The sequence below is a fragment of the Pyricularia grisea genome (genome assembly GCF_004355905.1).
Source record: "Pyricularia grisea strain NI907 chromosome Unknown Pyricularia_grisea_NI907_Scaffold_1, whole genome shotgun sequence".
NCBI lineage: Eukaryota > Fungi > Ascomycota > Sordariomycetes > Magnaporthales > Pyriculariaceae > Pyricularia > Pyricularia grisea.
The window spans coordinates 5,035,846-5,060,138 of record NW_022156716.1 but is presented as its reverse complement, the minus strand read 5'-3'; the positions used below and the strand labels follow the sequence as shown (position 1 = coordinate 5,060,138).

The following is a 24,293-nucleotide window of genomic DNA, read 5'->3' as shown; positions in this document are numbered from 1 at the left end:
GAGACAAGTAGACGGACGATACGGAGACTTGGATTCTACAGACAAGGCAAAATTATGTGAGACTGATGGGAGGTATCGTATCAGTCCTTGCCCCAACCCCCTTTTTTTGGGGAAAGCATTGTTGTGCTGCTGATTGTTGTTGGGCTGTGCAAGGTGGTTTACTGTAGGTGGGAAATGGTGTCATCTATAGTACATACATGAATGAGCAAGATGAGCGATACCGGCATGACGCTGACGAGTGGAAACCATCCAGGTGACGAAACGAAACAAGACAGCGTTTTAAGTGAATCCAGTTTAGGTATCGCGTCATCGCGCCACCCTCTAGGGCCAACATCCGCCCGCTACAGAATAATTCGGGAGTCATGAGCATGCGGTATTCCCGAGCCTAACGCGAATTTCATGTGTCTAAAGGTAGCCGGGAGGACAGACAAGTCTTCGTTCATTTTAGGCTATGAAGAATGCTGTGCTTACCCACCTTATCGACATTCTTACCTTACGTACCTCAACTCAACCCACAGCACTCCCCCGCAAGTCCCGTTATTCCCGATATCTCCTTGAATGGAAGCCAAGCGGGCTACCTACCCGATCGAGACAAGGTCAGAGCAAATCCCAGACTAATTAACGGTTCCACCGATCTTCTTTTTCCAATCAGAAAAACCCATCAACCAGGGAAACTAACCTGTCTTTAAAAATGACCCGAAATCCGTGTCCAAGTGGAGCGGCCGAAAGAGCGAAGCTACCCCGAGTATCGGCAATAGGCTTGCTCGTAGAGGGAAGAAAAAAAAAAAAAAAAAAAAAAAAAAAAAAGAGGGCGGCTCCAATGCCAAGAGGAAAACCCCCAGGACCCAAAATTCAAGTCGTGGATCGGTTCTATAATGTCAACTTTTCTCCCGCTTATTCCCCTCTTGTCTCTCACGCTGTTTGAAGGTGCCGATGAATAAGCTCGGTTTTATCGGTCACGATATCAATAAGTGTTGTCGCTTTTAGCTCTAAATGACCAGTCTTACTTGGCCACTGCAATTCCAATGGTACATACCCCTTTGTATCTGTACATAAGTATTATAACGTCACTTCTTGGCGCACTCTTTTGATCTCATTCGAGATACCCCCTCTTGTCATTTTTTGTTTTTTGTTTTTGTTTTTGCTACCATTTGGTTCCAAGACTTGGACGAAAGGCGTTCATCCCACTTAGACTGGATAATATACGCATAAGAACGTCGACCCGCCCCTGCCAAGCCTTTTAGATGAAAGAGCGCCTATCGCTCTACCATTATCGCTTTGAAACACCATAGTGCCACGCCTCGTTACATATTTCTCGAAAAGGGTTTTTTTACTTATCTTATACTTCGATCTCGACCATGGAAAAGTCTGATGAAAAGGCAGCCCATGATTCCTCGGGCCAGCCCAATAGCATCAGGGCCTCGCAGCCTGCAAATGCCGAATATGACATCTCGACACCCGAGGGATCCGTGAATGAAAAGTCCCATCGGTCTTCAAGGGAATGGGCAGAAGGATCTTCTGAATCTCGCCAGGTCAACGGCGAAGAAGTCGGAGAGGGATCGGACGCTGAGCCTCAAAGCTATGCTACCGCACCCCGAGCGGTATCGCGTGCGTCTTCGGCGAGGTCGAGGGCGCTCAGTGTGGTCCCTACTAGCAGACGGCGCGGCTTGTTTGCACGCCTTGCCGTCATCGTCCCGGAGGTTTATCGGCCATTCGATTACTCAAACAAGACAAAATGGGCCATCACCTGTATCGTTGCCCTGGCTGCCTCGGCTGCCCCCATGGGTTCTGGTATTCTTTACCCTGTACTTACAGATGTTTCGGTTGATCTCAAGACGTCACCGACTATCGCAAACTTGACAATCGCAGTATACACTCTTGCTATGGCTATTTTCCCAATATGGTGGTAAGTGTCATGGCCCATTACCTATTCTTGCTCGCTGGAGTTTCAAAGGATCTGCTTACACAAAGCCTTTGCAGGTCATCTTTTTCAGAAACATTTGGTCGTCGGACCATATATATTGTCTCTTTTGGCCTTGGTATAGTCTTTTCAATATTGAGTGCCGTCAGCACCAACATCGCAATGCTTATAGTGATGCGAGTGCTCGGCGGAGGCGCCTCGGCGTCTGTCCAGGCCGTGGGGGCTGGTACTATTGCCGACATCTGGGAGGTCCGAGAGAGAGGGAAGGCTATGGGAATGTTTGTAAGTTGAACAGACTTGCTAGTGTCTTTCACAGGGGATTTCTTACTACAGGACATGAAACTAACCAAAATGTCTTTTTTCTCTCTTTCTTCTTTTGGACGGCAGTATCTCGGTCCACTGATGGGTCCTCTACTTGCTCCCATTGTCGGAGGTGCCCTTGCACTGAAATGGAATTGGAGAAGCACCATGTGGTTTGTGACGATACATGCAGGGCTCGTGTTTCTCATGCTCTTGTTTTGCCTCCCCGAGACACTCAGAAGGAAAGAATCCGAGCAGTTGCCGCGAACGGTTGAACGCAACGCCACAGATGACCAGCCGCAGCTCTCTCGTTCGGCGACACGACAGTCGATCGCGAAAAGCACCAAGGACTCGGTCAAGACAGTCAAACGCTATGTTATCGACCCTTTAAAAGTGTTAGGGACTCTTCGGTTTCTTCCCATTGCCGTCACGGTCTTTATCGCAGCCATCACATTTGGCTCGCTATTTGTACTGAACATATCAGTTCAGTCGGCCTACTCGAAATCGCCGTACGGGTTTTCGACGCTCATAGTCGGCCTTTTGTACATCCCCAGCTCGCTGGGCTACGTCATCAGCTCCATATTCGGCGGACGTTGGATCGACTACATCATGACGCGAGAGGCCCGCAAGGCAGAGCGGTACGATGCAGACGGGAAGCTCATCTACCTGCCCGAAGACCGCATGTGCGAGAACGCATGGCTGGCTGCGGCGCTCTACCCCAGCGCGCTCATCATGTTTGGCTGGACCATCGACAAGGGTCTGTACTGGGCGGTGCCGAGCGTCGCCAGTTTGCTGTTCGGCCTCAGCAGCATGCTGATCTTTTCGGCCGCGACCACGATGCTCACCGAGTTCATGCCGTCCAGGTCGTCGAGCGGCATCGCTGTCAACAACTTTGTCAGGAACATCTTTTCTTGCATTGGAACTGTCATCGCGCAGCCGCTCATCAATGCGATGGGAGTCGGATGGCTGTGCACCATGGTCGGGCTCCTGGCTCTGATCTTGAGTTTGGGTAGTGTGTATACGCTCAAGAGGTTTGGGTCCAAATGGAGAAAAGAGATGGACCTGAAGTTGGTCAAATAATTCTTTTTTTTTCTTTTTTTTCTTTCTTGTATGATCTATCTGTCTTGTTGAGGAGTTGGAAGAAAACATACCTAGCTAGCATAACGGGTTTGCATTTCGTAGTTTCTGGGGGTTAGTCTTCATGCGAATTAGAATGTCAAGAGCGTTAGTGACCTTTAAGGTTTCTTTTGTGATTTATTTTTGTTGCTCGTCGTCTCTGACCATAGAAACTGTGACCAGGAACTCCTTGCTGTAATGGATACTTTATCTCTGTCATCATCCACACGATTTGACTTCCCGCATCAAAGTTCAGTGACAATTTTCGACGAGATGCTTGTCTTGAATTTTTAGGGGTAGGTAAAGCACCCTACGTTAGTTTTGGCGATCGTTTCGGCCGATCAGTCGGATTCTATTTCTATTTCTATTTCTAGGTCTTGGTCTAGGTCAATTCCTTCCTCATCGGTTAGAGCACCCAGAATACAATTACCTAAGTAAAACCCTAGATGAGAAAGAGCGTGGACGAAAACAGCTACAATCCTTATCTCTTTTTTTCCTCTTTCCTTTTCTTCTCGGGATGTTTCCTTATGCGGATACGTTAGAGCCACTTTGGTGGGTTTATATTTTGCAAAAGTCCGGCAAAACATTTGTATACTTCAACCATCAAGTATAGCGTGCCCCATAAAATCTTCAATCCTTCCGATAATGGAGAAGCGCGCCAATCCGCTTATCTTTGTCAAGCAAAGGGCGTGGAATAAGAGTCACAAAATGACTCTTATATTGTGATCTAGACTAGAAGTTAGTGACGCCAAGGTCCGTTCCTGTAAGATGTTATGATATATAACTCGGAACGTGGCATCGCTTTGGTATGGAGCTTTCCTGGGGGGTTTAAAAATCAACTTATAAGAGTCAGCTGTGACAGTCTGTTGCATCTCTTCGATTCAGGCGGGGTAGTTAACATACTGCATTCCGACCAAGACCGAAACACTTTATCAGCACCTTTTACTCGTTGGGTCGAGTCACGAAGAAAAAAAGAAAAAAAAGAAAAAGAAAAAAAAAATAAAGCGACACACCAGAACCTTCCAAACATGGCAGACCCAGCAACCTCCCCTCCCCTCGAGAGAGCCTCTATATTTGCCGCACACGAGCTGATAAAACCCTACGTGCACCGGACCCCCGTGCTCACCAACGCCACCCTCACGGCGCTGGCGTCGACCCCGCGGACCGCCGAGGACCTACGCGCCACGAGGTGGGCCGATCGGGCCGACCGCCCCGCCCGGCCGGTGCTGCGACTTTGGTTCAAGTGCGAGAACTTTCAACGCATCGGCGCCTTCAAGCCGAGGGGTGCCTTCCACGCCGTCGAGCGCCTCAAGCTGATCCCCGGGTGGCTGGAGGGTCAGGGTAGGACGAACGGCGTCGTGACTGCCAGCTCTGGTGAGTTTTCTTTCTTTTTTTTTCGGTTTTTGCTTTAATGTCCTGTTCTCTCTAGGCGCGGTTTCCTTTCCGCTATCGGAAAATATTTTGTACAAGACGCACAAGACTTCCGCATTCATGTCTATCTGTATTTGAAATTCCCAGCTACACTACCTACCCACCATACACTATCTCCATATAAATACTACTCGGTCCTATTATTCCTCCTCACTGGCCTTGCAAATGGATCTGCCATAACCAAAACCCGCAAGAAAAGTCTTTTGAGTTTTTGAGGTCGCCATGGCCACCCGGAGACAAGCCGACAAAGGTGCACGCAGTATAAAACCGACAAATCATCTAACAACAGCTGTTTTTATCATCTGCTGCCACAAACAGGCAACCATGCCCAGGCACTAGCCCTTGCGGCGCGCACCTCCGGAATACCAGCGCACATCGTGATCCCAAGCATCGCGCCGGCACCAAAACTGGCGGCGACGAAGGCGCTAGGGGCAACCATCTACCGCAGCGGAAGCACCTCTGCCGAACGCGAAGCAGTGGCAGCCAAGGTTGTCGCAGACACCGGAGGTCGGTATATCCCCCCTTACGACCACCCGGACATCATTCTGGGCCAGGGAACGCTGGGACTTGAGATGCAGGAACAGGTTGAGGCGCTCATGGCTGGCGGGGATGGAGCTACGGCAGGTGGTGATTTCACCCGGCGAGGCCAAACCTCAGGAACGCAGACCCAAGATGGAGGTGAGAAGAAGAAGGGCCTCGATGCTATAATGGCACCATGCGGAGGCGGCGGTATGCTCTCGGGTGTAGCATTATCCTGCGAGGGAACCGGGATCCGAGTCTTTGGCGCCGAGCCCGAGTTCCAGGGGGCGGATGAATGCAAGAGGTCCTTTGAAGCGGGGCAACGTATCGACACGGTCAAGTCGCTGACGATTGCCGACGGACTACGGACCCCTGTTGGCAAATACCCGTGGTCCATCATCTACGAGCGCCGCCTAGTGTCACAGATGTTCAACGTGACCGAGGACGAGATCAAGGATGCACTGCGGCTGATCCTGGAACGCTTCAAGCTAGTCGTCGAGCCTAGCGGTGCCGTGCCTTTGGCTGTCGCACTATTCAACGAGGATTTCAGGGCCATGGTCGAGACCGAGGCCGGCGAGAACGGGTGGGATCTGGGCATCGTTCTCAGTGGTGGTAACGTTAGTTTGGAGATGCTTGGGAAGCTCTTCCCTGAGGGTTTGCCTGCCTAGGCGCAAAGATTGACGAACGATCTGGACTTTTCATCCGGTCCATAAACAGACCGCTGGGGTAGTCAGTTGGCCAAGAAAAAGGCGAGAAACGGATAGAACCCCTGGCGCCTTATGCAACTAGAATACTTGTCAACCAAATAATCAGTAAGGCCGACTATTAGTGGCCAAGTAGAAAAAAAGCCTGACAAATCAGTTGGCATAGGTTTGCATGCGCGTCAGCTTTGGACAGGCGCGAATTGTATTTCTAGTCCACAGGCTAGTAAAAAAAAAAAACCTAAAAAAAAAACCGGCTACTCGAAGCCCCGAGCGCCACTTGGTCTTCTCGTCACAGACCCGATGGATCGTGACGGCCACTAGACTAGTTCTCTTTGTCAGTCCATAACATTCATGGCATTTGGCAGCAAATATGCTGAAGAACAGACTGGATTTGTGGAGCTGACGGGTGATCAGCGCCGCTATGCGCGGATGTTATTGCACTCTTTGTCAAAGCGTGGACGCCATTCACCCCGCTTGTCGTCGTGTTAGTGCAGTCGGTCGCCCAGCATCAACCTAGGTCGACCAATGGGGAATATTGATATAGCTACCTCCTCCCTAGGTGCTATTCGCTGCCCGCTGTCATTGTTGATCCATGCCCATACGATGATAAGGATGCTCCTATCACCCTCCGATGAGAGCCGGATTTGTCTGCCTAGCAATTCAAGGCAATCCCAGTCATGCTAGAGGGGTTTCGTGTGGCAACCATGTATGTAGTTGCTCATGTTCTTGCCCAGAAACAGTAGATCTCCCGCCCAAGATGAACAACGCTGGCAAAGAGAAACACATGCTCCTTGTGACTCTAGAGCACTGGACATGCCACTAGATATTCGTAGACAAGATCGGATGGAGGGGGACAAACGCGTGACGCATACCGTTGACGGACGGGAAGTGAAAACACAAAAGAAATATCAAAACAACAGTAAACAAAAAAAATAAAAAAAAATAAAAAAACAGGCATGGACCGATCTAGCCCTGACCCAATATCCTACTACGGAAGGTCCGGCTATAAGTTAGTTGGTGCGCAGAGAAAAGAAGATGAACATGTTCTCAAACTCTCCTCAAACGTGGGGGGAGCTTGTGACCAGCCGTCGTTGGGCCTCGAAGCAGCTTCACTTGGTAGAAGCTTCGAAGGTCAACCTTGTCTATTGTACCACACTTCGGAAAATATTACCTCCCATAGAACTCCGTCTGTGTGTTTGGTTGGTCAAGGTTTTCCCGGGCCGATTCCATGCCCCAGTTGTTATATGAAGTATATATTAAAGTCACCTGTCGAATAAAAAAAAACATATATAGTAAAGAAGAAAAAGGTTGCGAGCTCTGCTCCATACCATCAATCAACATTGGCGCTAGCTTGGTCAGAGCTTCCTTGTCAGGAGGGGAAAACTCGAGGGTTGTTGCCTCTAATGTGGAGGGATTCCCTGGTGGTATCGAGAGAGGCTGAGCAGTTGAAATACGTAGTAGTATTAACCTGGCCAGTAGTGGTGGACACTTGCAACCGTTGCTGTGTTGCTTTTCAATATCAGTTCAGGCTGTGTGCGGTGCCTGAATTTCGGTACCTTTAATTAAGTGCTGGGAGCAAACCAGACTTTTTTGCAATGGTAATAGTTAGTTTAGGGCTATTATAGCACGCAGTAGTTTGCGAGACCCGGAAACCAGAAACCCAGAACCATTCTACTTGCTGCATGTCGATTTTGACTTGATCCTTATGGATCAGACCGGGTCTGCTGCCGAGTCGATCTCGTTTCCGGTACGAGTGGATCGAATTGCTGCTTGGTCATGTCCTGCCTTACACACAGTAAAGGGGATAAATATGGTTTCCTTTGTGTTGAGAGCCTTGGAAGGAGTCCAGTCCAAACGGTTGATTTATTAATAAAAAAATTTATAAAAAGAAGCTGGTTTTTCTCCTTTATTCTTTTTGTCTGATTTCCAATTCTTGGCTGCGATGATGAAAGCGTGCAGCGGTAAAACCGGGCCCATCGCCGGTCGAGAACAGGGAAAGGGATTTACTGGCACGGACCACATGGCGCCTTGTGTACCCGTACCACAGGAAAATCCCGGAGCTGCCGCCCACTTTAACGCCCGGCGACTGACCCCGCATGAGACCAAAACTTGTGACGGTACAGTTTATCTTGCACCTGGTTATGTACGTGTCAAGTAATCATAACCTCCATACCTTAGCTCCAAGGGTGCTTGATCAGCTGCGTTGGCGATAGATTGCCGGAAGCTAGTCTTGATAGTTCTACAGTAGATTGGGCGGCTGTTCACGGTCTAGGTAAATGAGGTAGGTGCCTTTGGCCGTATATCTGAACTAGAAAGATGCAAGCAAGGCAGGGTAAATAGGTAACTAGGCGCAACCTACTTTACCTACCTACTGTAGGTAGCCTTGTAAAGTATTTGACAGTTTGAATCCAACAACCAGTTTTTCCAAGCACCTGGTTGTCATTGGTCAAAGCTGTCCCTAAGAAAAAAAATTGCTAATTATTGCTCTCTCTCCCTTTGTGCTACAAAGCGGTCCGTACAGCTTAAGATGCACCGTGCTCCACCATTCGTATTTGGCTGCCAAATTGTACGATGTGGACGTCGCCAGACCAACCTGCTAAGGTAATAATGGAGGCCCCGCAGCTGGAATAGGTCGGTAGTGATACCGACATCCAAAAGCTCCGACCTATCACATTGTTACCAGTTACCTTTTTTCTGTTCTGTAGGTACTGCTCAGGTTCCTCATCTACATAGTACACTTTGGTTCGAACCTCATCTCACAATGCGAAGGGGTACAGTCGGCTTTTGTTTGCCCGTTCAACCCATCACAAAAATGAGGCCTCAACAACCCAGCTGGATTTGATACTCAATACGAGCGTGGCAATGGGCTGGACGTGTCTAGGGGCTGTGCGAACACGTAACGTCTGAATACAGGTACCTGCTCCTAACTGCTCATCTTTGCGGTTTTGTCTCAAGATTTCCCTTGCTCATCCCTGACAGAGAGCTGGGCAAGCTGGGATAGGCATTCCACCTGTCATTGTTGTTTTTGTTTACAACGGATCTCCGGTATAATAACAAAGCCGTTGCACCGTTGCGTCTCAGCTTCCAGACTTCTCTGGCCAGTCTAGGTCTGCGCTTGCGTGTAATCGAGTCGAGACCTCTTGAGAAAATGGCATCCATAAATATCGCTTTTCACCCACTTCCGCCTCCGCTTCCTCCGCTTCATGTAGCAAGCAGTTGGATGTTCAACAAACAGGACGGGGCAGCGGGTCCGTTCCCCCGGAGCAAATGAGTGTGAAAATAATCAATTGATAAGTAAACGGATATAGAATAGGAACTGTCTGTCTTACTATGCACAAACATCAAACACTTTCGTTCTTTTCTGCTTTTTTTTTTTTTTTTTTTTTTTTTTTTTGTACGTGTGGTGCTAGTCTCACGTACGTGAAAGCTGATATTTCTTGGCACCCATGGGTTGGCAGCCACTAGACAAGATGACGGCTGCTTGCTTTACTTTGGTGACCGCTTGACACCGAAAAGACTGAGGGCGAAAATTGCAAAATGAAAAGATGATAATAAACGAGAACAAAGGCACATCGCATCCATTTGACCCCTCTCAAATCGGACTGTGCCAGTCAGTCAGTGACTTGACTGCTATGCTCTAGAAGCGCGCCCCACAATCTGGGCGCTGGGGCTCGACTCTTTTTTTATTTTATCTTTTATTTTTTTCTTATTTATTGTCCTTCCTACTTATGGTAGAAATGCATGGAGCACACTGTATGGGTGTCCCAATGTTGCTTGGCGAGCCCTCCCTGTTTATTTTAGCTGTACAGGGTGCCTACGACCCATGTCGAAGAGCGCGCCACACCCACCACCGCGGTGCTATGAAATCCCTACGGTAATCGACTGGTCGGGTTGCTTGACAAGGCAAATGTAAAGGGTTGGTACATCCATTCATCCATGCATTGCGAGCCATGACCATGACCTTTTTTTTTTTTTTTTTTTTTTCTCCCTCCCCACTCCGTTCCCTCCCTCCAAGCCTCCCACCCTCCCCCAATCGCCCGCTCCACTCTAAACCACAACAGAGCCCAAGCCCACTCACCATCCTAACTAAACCAACTGAAGCCAGCCAGGCAGGCTCTTCTTCTCCCAAGTCCCACCCACCAAAGATCTGCCCGCTTACGCATTTTGCTTGCTACCATTGTTGCCCTGCTGCTTGCCCTTGCTTGCCGCTATAGCTGCCGCCGTTCCTGCTCCTACCTTACCTACCTATCCAAAACCTTGTCCGACTGGAAAACGTTTACACACAACCACGTCGAATTCTTTTCTCTCCTTCCAACCTCTCACTCTCAATTACGTACTTTACCTATTTCATTCACTTGCCGATTCCCCATATATCTGCTCAAAGGTATCTGCCCAAGGTACCTTAACTGACAGCTCGGCAACCTCCATTGTTTTCGATTTGACCGACTAAACCGATTTCTCCGCTCGCTTCGAAACGATCCTACAACAGCCGATCCCCTCGACGGCGTCGCGGGCTATTACCAGCCTGTCAACCAACCCTATCTATACACACTCCACAGAGTCCAAAGTCGACCGCGCGGCCCATCCCAGTTGAACCGCCGCTCTGCAGCCCAACTGACGACTTCGCAAAAAAACAAAAAAAAAAAAAAAAAAAAAACAACGAACTTATAACAATATTCGGTCTAGACATACGCTCGCCTCTACAAACTTTGCCAACCAAGCAAGGCTGGCACAATGACTGGAAGGTTGCAGCTCCACAAGCTGGTAGTCCTCGGCGATGGTGGTGTCGGAAAGACGGCTCTCACGATTCAATTATGTCTACAACATTTTGTTGAAACGGTGCGTCCCTTTTCTCATATTCCATTGTTCACATTGTCACTATTCATCACTTTGGCCGGCATATCCCAATCCAACCTCTTATGTTCTGCATTCCTGCTCCCTCTACTTTGGGTTCATCCCAATGACCCCCAACCTCTCTGGTTGCGATGGGCCGTTGAATCATCGACAAGTGGACGGTTTCACTATCTCTGCCCCTCGCTCACTGATGACGCTACTACTTTTTTCCCCCTACATATATATAATGTATACGTACTCGCCAACATCGCTGGCATCGTGACGTTCCTTTGGCTGACATCACATGTATTTTGACGACTAGTATGACCCCACGATTGAAGACTCGTACCGGAAGCAGGTCGTCATAGACAACCAGGCTTGCATGCTGGAAGTTCTAGACACCGCCGGCCAAGAAGAATACACAGCGCTTCGGGACCAGTGGATAAGGGACGGCGAAGGATTCGTGCTTGTCTACAGCATCTCGTCGCGGTCATCCTTTTCTCGCATCAAGAGGTTCCATCATCAGATTCAACGTGTCAAAGAGTCGTGCGCCTCATCACCGTCGTATCCAGGCTCACCCATCGCCACAGTAACCAACCAAGCGCCAGTACCCATTATGCTGGTGGGTAACAAGAGCGATAGAGTCACAGAAAGGGAAGTGTCGACACAAGAGGGACACGCATTAGCCCGCGAACTGGGTTGCGAATTCGTCGAGGCATCCGCCAAAAACTGCATAAACGTGGAAAAGGCCTTTTACGATGTTGTGCGAATTCTCCGCCGTCAGAGGCAGCAGGCTTCACGCCCTTCACTGCCAGGAAACTCGCGCACGAAAACGGGCGGCATGGGCAAGAGTGAATCATTCTACCAATCAGATGGCAAGCGTGGTAGTCGCAAGGATGGAGAAAAGCACCGGAGCAAGCCGATCAAGTGTGTTATATTGTGAGACGGCATCCAGTGGAAGAAGAAATGAATACAACAACCTCGATGGCCACCGCTTGACTGCCTCTGTCCTCTTCCGTTGGCATTAACATATCCTATACCCCACGAGCGCAGGGCGCCGCCGTAACCCATAATCTTTGACACCAAGTAACACGTACGTTCTTGGATCAGGGGCCCACCGAAGCTGGCTTAATATGGCCGCAACAAGCTTGGTAACGTGCTCAGATAAGACTTCGGAAAACTGCCTGCACCTGCGGTTTCTCTGGCAAATTCAATCACACGCAATTTCGTGCGCACGACATTTTCGAAAAATCCCGACAGATCCTGACATTATCGTCGACCTATTTTTGTACGGCAGTGGGCGTTCAAGCATTTTCGAAATCAAGATCAGCAAGATCAACAACGGCATCACGAGACCAGATGCAACTGCCCAAAATCGGCATTGGACTTTTTCTAAGTACAAGATTTACATTTTTTCTCTTTCGATTTTATGCGGACAAGACTCCTATAGGGTCTGACTTGGCTATGGTGTTTGGAGTCTCCAGGGGGGTTCACTAAAAAATCAAAAGGACATGCTGGCACAGGTGCATTTCTACCACCATATTTTGCTTGTGATACTTCATCGCCTCATAGTTTCTTGCCTCTTTTATCTTATTTTCCTTTTTTTTTTTTTTTTACTCCTGTCACCACGATCAACACACCCCATATCACGAGCGATCCCACCAAGTGCACCGTGAGAAAGCTTGGTCGTCCTCGGTGACCATCCCTTCTGACCTGCCTGTTTGGCTATGGCAGTTTCTCTGGCCAACGCCAGACAACAACCCAGAGTCAAGATCGCTCCACTGGAATCGTTCATCTCAGTGATGACCCGCAAGTGATGGTTCTGCATCGTCTGATATCAGGTACGATGTATATTGGCAGGGACCAACCAACGGGTCAAGGAAGAGGGGCCGGTGGTACACGGTAGGGTCCCGTTACATTTTTAGAGAAATCATAGTGGAGGGGCTTTCGGGAGGTTAAGTAGGCAGGGAACTAACTCGTTTCGGTTTGCATAAGGGGAGGGGTGGTTTTCCAAAAGACGAAGTAACTTTGTTTACTGGGCAGGGCAAGGCACGGCACGGCAAGGGACGACAAAATGATTTCTGATGAAAACGCAAAATACCCTACCTACGAGTATGTAGGTATTGTATATGAATACCTACAGTATTTGTTTTTGACTATTATGACTTTCTTTCTTTGTCATGGCTTTTGATTTGCTATCTGTCTTAGATTTCCCTGAGCTTTGTGACTTGGTCGGATAAATGTTGATTGTCATTTAAGAGTTGAGAGACGGCGACACACCAGATAACAACTCAAGACATGAATATCCATATCTGCCACTGTTTATCAGCAACAAATTACTTTGTAGGAACCTGACTGGGAAGCATGTTACATTGCCGGCGTAGAGAGGGAGCGAGGTGTCCATTAGGATGTTCATCCCTGGCCCTTGTTGTCAGATCCATGTCCTGAGCATTGTCATAGTAGCAATGGTCTTTTGCCCTCAAACGCAAAAAAAGGTTCAGGGGTGTACCGCAGCAGAACGGACGAGCGCAATTTACGGTCATGATAATCGCGTGGGGTCGGCGGAGGATTGCCGAAGCTCGGGGCATCAATCGGAGTTCTGACCGAGGGAAGCCTGTTTTTTGGTAGTTTATTGAATCCCGCGGGTTGTTTATTTTATTTAATTTTACTTTATTTTTGTTATGTCAAGAAAAAGTGTCGAGGTAGGAGAGAGGGAGAGACAGAGTTTGTTAGGTGTGTGTATATGCTCGAAACCGACTCCCTTCCCGAGAAGCAGAAAGTGCACTCACAATTTGGATTGGCTCTTGTGCGGGTCTCACAAGTCGGTCTCGCTACGGCACTTGTTGGTCCCTCGTCCATGGCCTTGGGATTCATTCTCATGACAAAAACCCCTTGCTGGCGGCGCTTGTTAGGGGGGGGGAAGGCGACCCCGCTAGATTTTTTTTTCCCCCTCTCGTGCACAAATTTGCTCGCCAGTTTCAGTAGTCGGCGACCTGGTAAAATTGCTTGGGGCAGGATCTGATACCTTTTTTTTTTTTTTGCCTTGAAAAGTGGTAGGCGGGGGGCCCGGTTGATGTTATGGATTTCGTTCCTCGGAACCGCCCCTGGCGCCCTTCTTTTGGACAAGGGGTTTGGCTCAAAAGGGATGGAGGGAGAGACAAAGTCCCGCCAAGAAATTCCCAAAGAGAAAAGGTTCATTAACTCGTACAGCAAACACCAAGTCCCCGTTCTATTCACACCTGATTAGGAGAGGTTACAATATTGGTGGGAAGTCGGCTGCGTCGGCACTTTTTTTTTTTTGTCTCTCTTCTTTTTTCTTTAGTTCTTCTCTTGTTTGTCATGCGCATAGGTGGTAGGTAGGGTATGCAGAAGGACACAATCATTGCCCTACTGGTTCAAGTGGGTTTTGGATCGGGTAATTTCGTCATGTCAAGATGGCTTGGCTGGTCTGGTTCGAGGTCTTTGTTTTCGGTTGATGTTTACTTTAATTTTTTTTTTTTTTTTTTTTTTTTTTTTTTTTTTTTTTCCTTGTCCCTGTCTCTTAATGGTTGGCGCTGGCGCGGCTCTCAATAGCGGCAATGTGTCGCGGCTGTATGGAGACCAGAACAACATGTTTCTTTTTTGCTTTTAAATTGTACTGTTCCTTTGTACTGTGTTGTCATCCACCCGCGTCTGATTCTCCAATCTGGACTTGGCTTTTTTTCTTTAAAACAAAATTCATCAGGCGCCTGCTATATCTGGTGACGCGCCCAACCCTCAGTTAAGGTCTGGTTTACAACTGGGCTCGTGCGTACGTAGTTGATGGTCAGACAGCTGTTCAAAGACAAGCGCAAACCAACGAACCCGCCGTCACCTGTGCGCATTTTTGTTATGGTCTGTGCATCATCTCAAAACAGCTATCCGTTCATGATCGTTATATACACACTGTAGTAGTACTATACTACTTCGTACGTACCGACTTGACCCATCTTCTCCATCTAATGTGGAAACAAACCTATCCAGTCCCATTCTCCCTACGTAAGTGCAAAAGCTTTTTTCCTCTGAATCTGCATGAAGCAGTCTGACCGCTGCAGAAAAAGAAAAAGGAAGATCCAAATTGAAACCGGCCATTGTCTTTGGGGTTCTTCTCGCTCTCTTTCTCTATCTGACCCGTTGTCTGTAATTGTAATGCCTTATTCACTGAAAGAGTTTATAAAATAAAGGGGACAATTATAAGAAAGACTGTATTGTATTGCCCACCCCCCACCCCATAACCAATTGACAGCCGAGGTGGACCGAACCCGGATAAGAAACATCCATAAAAAAAAAAAAAAAGCACCCCATCTAACAAACACAACGTGTCATGAACGTTGCTCCGGCCCCTCCTTCCATCAATCCCGCCTGGGACTAGCGTGACCATGTAATGCAATGCTACGACGGTGAAGCTGTAATCCTGCACTATGGGGCAGACCGAGAGCATCGTTACCAACGAGACAGATGTAATTTTGATTCGTTTGTTTTCATTTTATTTTGTTTGATAGACCCTTTTTTTGCTTTCTTTCTTACTTCTCCTCTCATTCTCGCTTATTAAGGACCCCCTCCCAAATAAACCCCGACTTACATACAACGCAAGGGAGTAAGTAGTACAACATTTGACGATTGGCGCTCATTTGGAGGTGAGTACAGTACATACGTAGAAGGAAGGATATTGATTTGAATGTACCGGTAAGACCAAATGAGGTGGTGACCAAACGAAATCTTTCCCACTTTTGCTCTACCCACATAAGTACTTTGACTTGACTTACGCGGGCATTGAAAGAGCAAGCAAGGCTACCAACCATTAGTTCTAGTACTTGGTATTACCCGCCTTTTAATACGGCTTGGCTGACATTTCCTAGCGCTACTGAACTGAGCACCCGGCGCGTTTCCCGAAGTGGAGAGCAGCGAGCCGTGACGTTGGGAACGCGGATCACTGTTTCTGACTATCCAGTTACAGTATACTTTCCGCAAATCTTATTTTTTTTCTCTCTCTCTCCCCCTCCTGTCTTTTTCTCTTTGACATACTGACAAATAACATTCAATATTCCATGAACGATGTACAGTAAATCTAGAACTACCCGAGGTCCCGCTCGTCCGGGCCCGCCCCTTGAACGTTACTCTGTTCCGTCCTCGCACTCGGGTACTGCTACTGTATACGTAAAGTTACTGTTCAATATTAAATACAAAACGCAACTAACTCATAATGCCTGCCCCGCATCCCCTTCGGGCGGATCCGATGATGCTCTTGAATTGGCACCGGGGGACCAAGCCGTGAGTGGGCTGCTTGGCCTGATACCTCTCAAGCGGGGGGGCCACAGGTATGCAGATGCCGCCCTCCCCGAGGCTCCATCTCAGCCCTTACCGCCGTTTTACGCGGCATTGGCCTTCGGCTTTGCTTCAGAGCGGCGGGCAAAGATGCAGTTCTTTTTCTCTTTTTTTCTCGGGGTTTTTTTTTTTTTTTTTTCACTTGCGTCCCTCAAACCTGCGCCTGGTTGGGGGCAGGCAGGCAGGCGAGTGGATGGGTTTTAGTCAAGATTGGTTTTCGGGGGAAACAATGCCGCAGCCAAAGTTCTATCCGGTTGACATGACGCTCTCCACCTTTTCTTTTTCCCTCTCTCTTTTTCCTTTTTCTCCTTCTTTTGACTAGGTAGGTGGTATCAAGCAACTGACTGACTAGTCTACTGTCTGACCGGCTCCTTGGCCGTTTCTTTCCCTTACACGGGTTCGTATATAATATCATGCAAACAAAACATGCGACAGCTTTTAACTACTGGGGCGGGTACGTACCTTCTAAGAAATATGCCCCCCTGCTGTTTTTTTTTTTTTTTTTTTTTTTTTTTTTTTTTTTTTTTTTTTCGTTCTGTTCACTCGATTGGGGCAAAGTTTGAAAAAAAAAATTCCCCTTTCTACTCTTTTCTGGTCAACTTCGGCCGTTTACCCCCGTATTCAACTCATACAATCTTAAAGCTTGTGATAATCGGGTTGCAAGGCTGGTTGCATAGCGGTCGCTTGCCAGGAAGGGTATATACCGCCGGCGAGAGCATTTCCGGCAAGGGTTTTCCCTCCGAGGGTCAACTCGCATAACTTCTTTTTTTCTGCAACGGGCTGCCGTCTTGCCTATCTTTGTCCATCAAGGGTGCAGTGCAGCTGAGGACGTGGGATGACAATTGGACAAATAAAAACTCTCTGCCTCGCACTTTGGGGCTGCGTTCCGATGAACCTCATCTTTGTCCCTTGTCGGTCCCGATTAAAACAGGTAAAATATAGACAGTACCTGGTAGTTTACTTACCGCCCACTCAAATTTACTCACAAAAAACAAAAACAAAAAAATAACAAAAAAAAAAAAAAAAATCTGGTCCTCAAATGAATGATTATTCCGTCAGTCAGCACACATCACAACCTCACCGAAGCACGCTTCGGGCCAGGGAGATGCAAGTTACCCTGGCCCTATCACGTAGGAAGGGACAATCAAATTCTTGGCAATGGCGATAGCTCCGCCCTGCGCGCCGTCCCGGCACTAGCTCTAGACTAGTCCGACCTCTACCTCCAGCAGTCATCGTATTTGTTTGCAATCGTCGTCTAGCGCAACAAAAAAAAAAAAAAAAAAAAGAAAAGGCTGTGCCTCTCGCTTGTTGCTACCCCCTTAGATACGTGCTAGGCTAGTAACTTCGTAGCACCTTTTGTGATAGGATTTTGACACCGTTGTGTTACCTGCCTTGCCTGCCAAGTACGGTGCTAAGCTGAGCCTTGGGCCAGTCTTTAGCGATGAGGTGAGCAATGATATTCGTCAGCCGCCCCAGACACGGCTTATTACATGGTAAGTAATAAAAGAGAGTTATTAAAAAAAAAAAAAAAAACTGGCTTACACAGACCAGCAATTCTCCAGACTAAACCCAGTTCCCGGGTTATTCGAACATGACGAGGTTTCGATGAGTTTCTTACCAGGCCCCCCCTCCCCCCTTTAGCCTTGCGTAATGTGATGGCTGAAAAGGAGATCCCTCGTCACAAACAGCACTTTAACAATAATATCAGTCCGGGGTTCGGAAAGTAATAAGGAAGTACGAGAGGGGGGTTTGTTCCCCCTTCCCCCACGTCCGATGCAGGGAGACCACCGCTCCGGAAGCCCAAACCTTTCACCGGGCCTTCAGCTCTCAAACAAAAGTGCGTGGGGGGGTTTCCCCCCCGGATACTTGGCGGTAGTTGCGGGACTACCGAGGAAGATTAAAAAAGAGAAAAGAAAATCGTCACCTTCCCTTCTGGTCAAAATCTTGGAAAAACCTTTTAACATGTGGCCCAGTTGATTCGCTCCGACCGGTCACTTTGCGAAAAACACACACCCTCCCCCTTGTTCAGATAGTTTATCTTTGTGCAACGGTCTTGTCGCTCACACAACGTTGCTCTTTGGGCCAAATCAAGGAGAGCGTTCCAAGAGCAGGTAGCCGTGCTTGAAATACGGGAACAGCCCGGCGCATGACAGCGGCACCCGGCCTTTTCCACTTCTAGACTTACCTCATGCGGCTACCCTGATATTCTAATAAAAAAAAATGCCCGCGTGGTCATGAGAAGTATATGATGGCCCAGTCATGTCTCGGCAGAAACGATGTGCGTGTATGTATGCAATGTACACGGCCATCCTGTCCCACCCACGTACTCCCACAGTTATTATGTCGCTAGCCCGGAGGCTGCCGCAGTATATCCATGCTCACAGGGGAAGGAGACGAACAAGTCTCTGATAACGACTGATCATGTTATGCGTCGTTTTTAGAACCCGTGTGATTTCGTTTATTTCTGAAGGACCATCAACTGGAAATTTTATACCATGGAATGTCTGAGATGACTGTCTTACTACTTTGCATCACTTCAGGGTCGTGAGGACGTCCAGGGGTTTCCGCATAGTAGCTTGCAAACATACAGATATCTATTCAGGGGTTTAAAGGTGAGCCGCCGCTAAACTAGCGTTGTAGTCGGATGCAGACGTCTGAAATACCCAGCTTCAAACGGCTGACTGTGTATGCCCGACTGAATTTTTCAGTGAACGTGTATAAACAGCCAACGGAGACAGTCATGCAAGTATCCAGAAGGACCAGAAGGCTACCTGATATGTAACGAATACAACGAACATGCGCATCCGCGCTGCGTTATCGTCTTGCAACATTACACCTACAACTACTCCCCCACGAGATATGTCCTGTTTCTCACCCCTGAGTACGTTGTTCCAGGGCGCATTTGTGCGAGAAAACACAGACACGGGAAGCCATGTGGCAACCAACTGACCCGAGTTGGCCGATGCCGACAACCTGTGCTACGGCAACCACTGCTTGTAGGGAAGGTCTCCGTCGGTTTGCGTCCAGTGCCCTTCTTCCACCTTCCATAGCTGTCATTAATAAAAAAGGGTTTAGGTTAATGATGAGATACACGCTAAGATCTCTCCGTAAATAACCTGGTAGTGTTCGCAGCCATGCTGGGAGCGCGGTCGTGTGTGGTAATGGAAATGGAAAGAAACGGGTTCTAAGTGCTCGGCTGGCTGGTATCATGACTTTGACTATCCGAACCTCGAGACGTAAAAAAATAAAAAACCAAGTTTCACTTGTAAATAGCCACCTCGAGTAGCCTACCTGCACTGGGGGCCATGTGAAGAACCCATAGTCAACCGAACTTACAGGTGCCAGTGTTATATACGCAACATAACCGAAAAGGCTTGCGAGTGAAAAGAGAACCTTATCATGTCCAATCGTGGAGTGCGAGTATAACAATAAAGCAGAAGTCATAGTTGGTTGACTTGGCAGGGTGAGTAGTGGTCTGCGACTGTATTGATTTATATATGCCCTGGCAATCCAATACGCCACTTTCGAAGGCAGATATATGCTTCTGTCCTTCACGGTATCTCAATGATCCAAAAAAAAGGGCGTCTATAGCCCGACATAGGAAACAAGATAGATAAGATAAAAGAAAAAAAGGTAAGTGGCATAAAATCGAAACGACTTAAAATAGCACCAAACATGGTCTGTCGATATCGATAGAAGTAGATACTAGAAGAAGAAAAAAGCTACACGAGCCTAGCATCAAAAGACTCGGGCAACGAATAAACAAAACACGCTAATAATCAAAAAGCCATTTCTCATCAATCCCTTGCGACATGTTCATCGCCAAATGGACTTCTTTCCCTGTCAGGCCTGCTCACAGTTGTCATGTCTCGCTGAGAGGCACGACGGGTGGCTTCCTGAATGACCGCACTTATGGCCTTGTTACTCCTGTTTGTGGATGGCCTTGGTGGGTCAGCGAAAGGGCCTTGGTCTGTCTTGGATGATTGATCGGCGTTTCCGGCAGCTGATGAACGACCTGGAGATTCGGCCATGATGGAGGACGGTGTGGAATCAGCGGTGCTTATCGTCCTGGCCAGATTGCTGGACTTCTTGCTAACGCTCCCGACACGGACGACTTGAGGTCGAGCGGCCATGGCTGTGTGAGCGCTCGCGTTGTTCAAAAAGGTTGAACCGACACTGAAAGTGCTGTTTGCAGGGCTAGGCGGCCTGACAGTACCGTACTTCTCGAAATCGATGTCTGGAACAGGTGGGGTGCTAGAGCCACTGCTCGCCCCACTGCCCGACTTCACAGAGACCATGGCTGGCTTGGCCCGCATGCCAGTCTGCGCCGGCGCTACAATTACTGCATTCTTTCCGTAGATTGTGGAAGCAATACTTGAGCGGGGAGCATATGAGGTACGTGCAAATGAGGTGCGGTCGGTGTAACCAGTCATGGCTGAGTAGGTCGAATCAGGTCGCAGGTCGCTAGGCATGAAGAAGTGCTGGTCTTCAGGGGCTGAAGGTGTGCTGGCCTGCGAGACGGCGATGGGGATCGGTGGGACAGGGGGAACAAGTAGTGTTGGTGACGTTGGTGTGGCCCTGTTCGTTACACCCGGGATATATGCGATCTGGATGATGTTCGAGGCTCGAGTGAGCACGGTGGATGCGACGGAGTGAGAGGTGTGCGTTGACGAGCGATGCGTCCTCCTTGCTGTCATGTCATCGTCGGCCTCCAGATCACCGTTTCGCTTTTCTTCGAGCCAGGATTCGCGCTCCATCGGGTCCCGTTTGGTCTTGATGCAGAACCTCCAGACCAGATAGGTGATCAAGCCTATTGCAGCCACACCTCCTATAACACCACCGGCAATTGCGCCTGCACTAGGACCACTGCTGCTGGAAGATACCTGCTGCTGAGACGTACTCGGCGATGTGATGGAGGAGGGATCCTCGCCGCAGAAGTTTGTTGCACAGTTGCACGGGCTAGAACTCTTCCTCTGACATGACTGTCCTTGACCACACTGCAGATTGCAAGGCCCTGGTACTGGACAATCGGTCGAGACGAAATCAGGGCACTGAGCGTCTCGGCGAAGCAAGGTAGCGATGGGCACTGCGTAAAGCAAGCAAGTAAGTAAGATGCACACAATGAAGCACACACAAGTGCATGCTTCCGAGAGGTGGTGTGAGAAAGTGACAGAGCGTTGGCGCCAAGACTCACCCGTACCCGACATCGCGAGATGGGCCATGATAATCGTGATTTAGTTGAAAGAGCCAGAAAAGGCCCTCGCTCACAGGTGTACAAAACCGAAACTATGTTCAGCAAGAGAAAAAAAGAGACAAGAAGACGATCGACAAAGTTGGCAGCGGGCGTTCGTTGGACGGGACTCCAGCCGTGTCGATCGGTTCGGTCGGGCCAGGGATTGATCAATTCAATTCCCTCCAAGTGTTCAGACTCAATCGACACCTTGTTTTTAATTCGGTTGGTCCTGGTCCCCCAACCCACAGTGCAGGTACCACGTAGTTTGATAGAGCGGAAAGAAAGTTTGTTTGAAAGAACGTGTTGAAAAAGAATGTCGTCCGTTGTGAGGGTGTTCAGCGTCGTAGGATTGATTGAGAGGCGGACGCGTGGGCGGCGGCGCTTCCCAAGGAGAATAGGAGAAAGCGAGTGGCTGTAGAGACTAGCTCAGCGGGAAAGAGGGTTTGGTAGGCCAACAGTTATGAGGCGTACCAAGAACGGGAAAATAACAGCCTAAGAACCGGACCTAACCTCCCCTTGCACTTCCCAGGGCTGGTCCAGGTAGGAATTGACAAAACAACACGTCGGCCTCGCAACGAGTATGCGTACGATGCCTTTTGTTGTTCTCTTCTGTCGCTATTGCCACGTCTGTTCTGGTGATTGTCGATGGGCGGCTTCGTGGTCGCTGGCAAGGCGATGGGGCAGAAGGGAAGAAAGGAGGAAAAAGGGCAAGCAGATCGATGCAGTTCTTGGTGAGATTGTCAGCAAATTGGGAAACATGGAACAACGGCGGGTGGGGGGCGAGAGGCCAGACCATCAGGGGTCAGGGGGACAAATTCAGCAGCAACTAGGGTCAGCCCAGTCCAGAGGTTGTCGCCAGCCCAGCTTGGCCAGGGCGCAGCGCCTAGGGACCTTGGTTGAGTGGGGCGGCAAATCCCCCATTGCTCTAGCGAAACAAGTCTGCGTCCTGCTATTCGCTGGTTTGAACCCACAATGGTGCAGAGGCCGTTCGTTCTCCTCTTTTCGGACGGGAGTTGGTGGACAGTTGCAGGTTGTGCATCCGCTTTTATTCCATTGCCGCAGATTTCCCATTCCCATCTGCAGAACATTTTTAATGTACGATTGATTGGCTTGTATTCCGCCAAACTTTTCAACAGGAGCCTGCCACCACCTTGTCAATTGTGCAACCTGCTACAGTATGGATTTGATTAACCTATCTAGGTGAGGTAGGCATTTGGGCCCGACGAGCACCTGTTTCCTAAGACTACAGACTACATTAGGGAGACCAACAGGAATCGCATTCCCAAGATCACCGCCTACCTATCTACCTACCAGGTAGGTACCTGTCCTCCCTATGTACCTTTCAAAGTAAGATAGCTGTCCTGGGTACCTTACCCAAATACGGCAAGGGAAGAATTAATTAGGTTATACCTCCGGTAGAACAAACCGCGCATTACCTGCCATTTCAAACTTAAAGGTAGGCCCACCATCACTTCACGACTCGTATGGGGCACATATCCCAACTAGGCTTAGTCCATCATGGATGGTGCTGGATAATGCGAGCGATTTTTGTTTCTCCAGAGATCCCTCCCATAATGAATTAAATTTGGTGGTTATTTTAAGTTTTTTTTTTTTTTTTTTTTTTTCTCTCTCTCTCTCTCTCTCTCCCCCTTTCCAGAAAAATCACAACGTACTTTTTCTGTAATCGGTCTTGCTCTAAGCACCATAAAAGGCTTCCTCAGATAAAGAGTCTACTTTGCTTCGTCACTACAGCCAGCTTCACCCTAAACATCTGTTTACCGTTCCGGCTGAAGCATGCGGCGCTGCTTGACGGAATTGTCAATCTAATTCCTGGCGAATCACGGCGTTGTCCCGGGCTCCTCCAAATCGGCCATATCCTGTTTTGCCGAAATTGGCGGATGGGATGGCATCTCCACTTTGCTGTCTCTACGTAGTACGGATGTTAACCTACTACCAGTTCCTGCACCGAACTGGGTGCTGCCCTGTTATCGTCCCATCTTATTTCCAGTTGCAGTAAAGTACCCCTACTATTAGAAATCAAGCCATCCCCATACCAGGCGTGGCGACTCGCCTCGGTGACCCTTTATCCACGATATACCGTGGATAAGTCGGAGCGCAACATATCACACCCGAGACGGGCGCGGCGCGGCATTCCTCACGGTCGAAACGGGCGCCGATTGTGGGTTTCTATCATTTAACGAATTAAACCCCTCCCGACTCACAACCGGCAAGCCATTTCATTAACTTTCTTTTTCGCTAGAGTGGCCGGCTATTTCCAGAAATATGCTTTTTTGGCTCTTGGCGTGTGCGGTATTACTACTCTGTCGCAGATTGGTTTGGTTTGAAGTAAATGATTAAATATTTCGTTACATGGAGAAACATTGCATACTGCTACCAAACATGGCTGGCTCCTGAAACTAGTCGTCTCGGAACCCATGATGTCGTCGTAATGCTATCCTTCTAGAATACCTACTTCGTACAGTCCTCACAACACAGCTCACACAAGATGCGTTTCGTCAAGATCGGAACCCGACTGCCTGATCTGACTTGAGCATCCACGATCCACGTGGTAGCAGCCACTTTCGGTTGAGCAAGGCATTCACGCCACCCGATCATTTTAAGCTCCAGCTGTTGCTGCAAAGGCCTGATCCCTAGACCTGGCACAGAGGACTGGACTAATACTGATCATGCATAAGGTATACATACCTACCTACCTACATATGTACCTACTTTACCTGCATGACAACATCAATGTACGGTGACACATTGGAGGCCCAAGTCTACCGTATTCAAGAACTAATTGATGCAGTTGGTAAGACAACGCTCGCGCATATACGAGTGCTGGCTATTAGATATCTTAAAGAAAGCAGTTTTTTTTCGTACCAGGACTCGG

General features: G+C 48.6%; 8 protein-coding genes across 8 annotated transcripts; 4 read left to right on the top strand and 4 right to left on the bottom strand.

Moving 5' to 3' along the window:
• Nucleotides 1-13: 13 nt before the first annotated feature.
• Nucleotides 14-410, bottom strand: PgNI_01546 (uncharacterized protein; the record flags this gene model as incomplete). Its single annotated transcript, XM_031121617.1, has 2 exons — nucleotides 198-410; nucleotides 14-35 (listed from the first exon to the last, which is right to left on the bottom strand). Coding segments are annotated over exons 1-2 (195 nt in total), but the record flags the coding sequence as incomplete, so codon positions are not given.
• A 90-nt stretch (nucleotides 411-500) lies between these two features.
• PgNI_01545 (uncharacterized protein) lies at nucleotides 501-857 on the bottom strand (the record flags this gene model as incomplete). The annotated part of the gene is made up of 2 exons (XM_031121616.1): nucleotides 501-578; nucleotides 680-857. Coding segments are annotated over 2 exons (219 nt in total), but the record flags the coding sequence as incomplete, so codon positions are not given.
• A 276-nt stretch (nucleotides 858-1,133) lies between these two features.
• PgNI_01544 (uncharacterized protein) lies at nucleotides 1,134-3,301 on the top strand (the record flags this gene model as incomplete). Its single annotated transcript, XM_031121615.1, has 3 exons — nucleotides 1,134-1,906; nucleotides 1,981-2,203; nucleotides 2,309-3,301. The coding sequence occupies exons 1-3, from the start codon at nucleotides 1,359-1,361 to the stop codon at nucleotides 3,299-3,301; spliced, it is 1,764 nt and encodes a 587-aa protein (XP_030987822.1). The 5' UTR covers nucleotides 1,134-1,358.
• Nucleotides 2,935-3,471, bottom strand: PgNI_01543 (uncharacterized protein; the record flags this gene model as incomplete). Its single annotated transcript, XM_031121614.1, has 2 exons — nucleotides 3,373-3,471; nucleotides 2,935-3,283 (listed from the first exon to the last, which is right to left on the bottom strand). Exons 1-2 carry the CDS (start codon nucleotides 3,381-3,383, stop codon nucleotides 2,935-2,937), a joined length of 360 nt encoding a protein of 119 aa, XP_030987819.1. The 5' UTR covers nucleotides 3,384-3,471.
• A 753-nt stretch (nucleotides 3,472-4,224) lies between these two features.
• Nucleotides 4,225-6,208, top strand: PgNI_01542 (uncharacterized protein). The gene is made up of 2 exons (XM_031121613.1): nucleotides 4,225-4,711; nucleotides 5,087-6,208. Exons 1-2 carry the CDS (start codon nucleotides 4,366-4,368, stop codon nucleotides 5,953-5,955), a joined length of 1,215 nt encoding a protein of 404 aa, XP_030987820.1. The 5' UTR covers nucleotides 4,225-4,365; the 3' UTR covers nucleotides 5,956-6,208.
• A 4,392-nt stretch (nucleotides 6,209-10,600) lies between these two features.
• Nucleotides 10,601-12,495, top strand: PgNI_01541 (uncharacterized protein). Its single transcript, XM_031121612.1, has 2 exons — nucleotides 10,601-10,830; nucleotides 11,147-12,495. Exons 1-2 carry the CDS (start codon nucleotides 10,726-10,728, stop codon nucleotides 11,765-11,767), a joined length of 726 nt encoding a protein of 241 aa, XP_030987911.1. The 5' UTR covers nucleotides 10,601-10,725; the 3' UTR covers nucleotides 11,768-12,495.
• A 5,572-nt stretch (nucleotides 12,496-18,067) lies between these two features.
• PgNI_01540 (uncharacterized protein) lies at nucleotides 18,068-18,643 on the top strand (the record flags this gene model as incomplete). The annotated part of the gene is made up of 2 exons (XM_031121611.1): nucleotides 18,068-18,451; nucleotides 18,609-18,643. A coding segment is annotated over one exon (225 nt), but the record flags the coding sequence as incomplete, so codon positions are not given.
• A 928-nt stretch (nucleotides 18,644-19,571) lies between these two features.
• Nucleotides 19,572-22,130, bottom strand: PgNI_01539 (uncharacterized protein). Its single transcript, XM_031121610.1, has 2 exons — nucleotides 21,362-22,130; nucleotides 19,572-21,253 (listed from the first exon to the last, which is right to left on the bottom strand). Exons 1-2 carry the CDS (start codon nucleotides 21,387-21,389, stop codon nucleotides 19,965-19,967), a joined length of 1,317 nt encoding a protein of 438 aa, XP_030986786.1. The 5' UTR covers nucleotides 21,390-22,130; the 3' UTR covers nucleotides 19,572-19,964.
• Nucleotides 22,131-24,293: the final 2,163 nt, after the last annotated feature.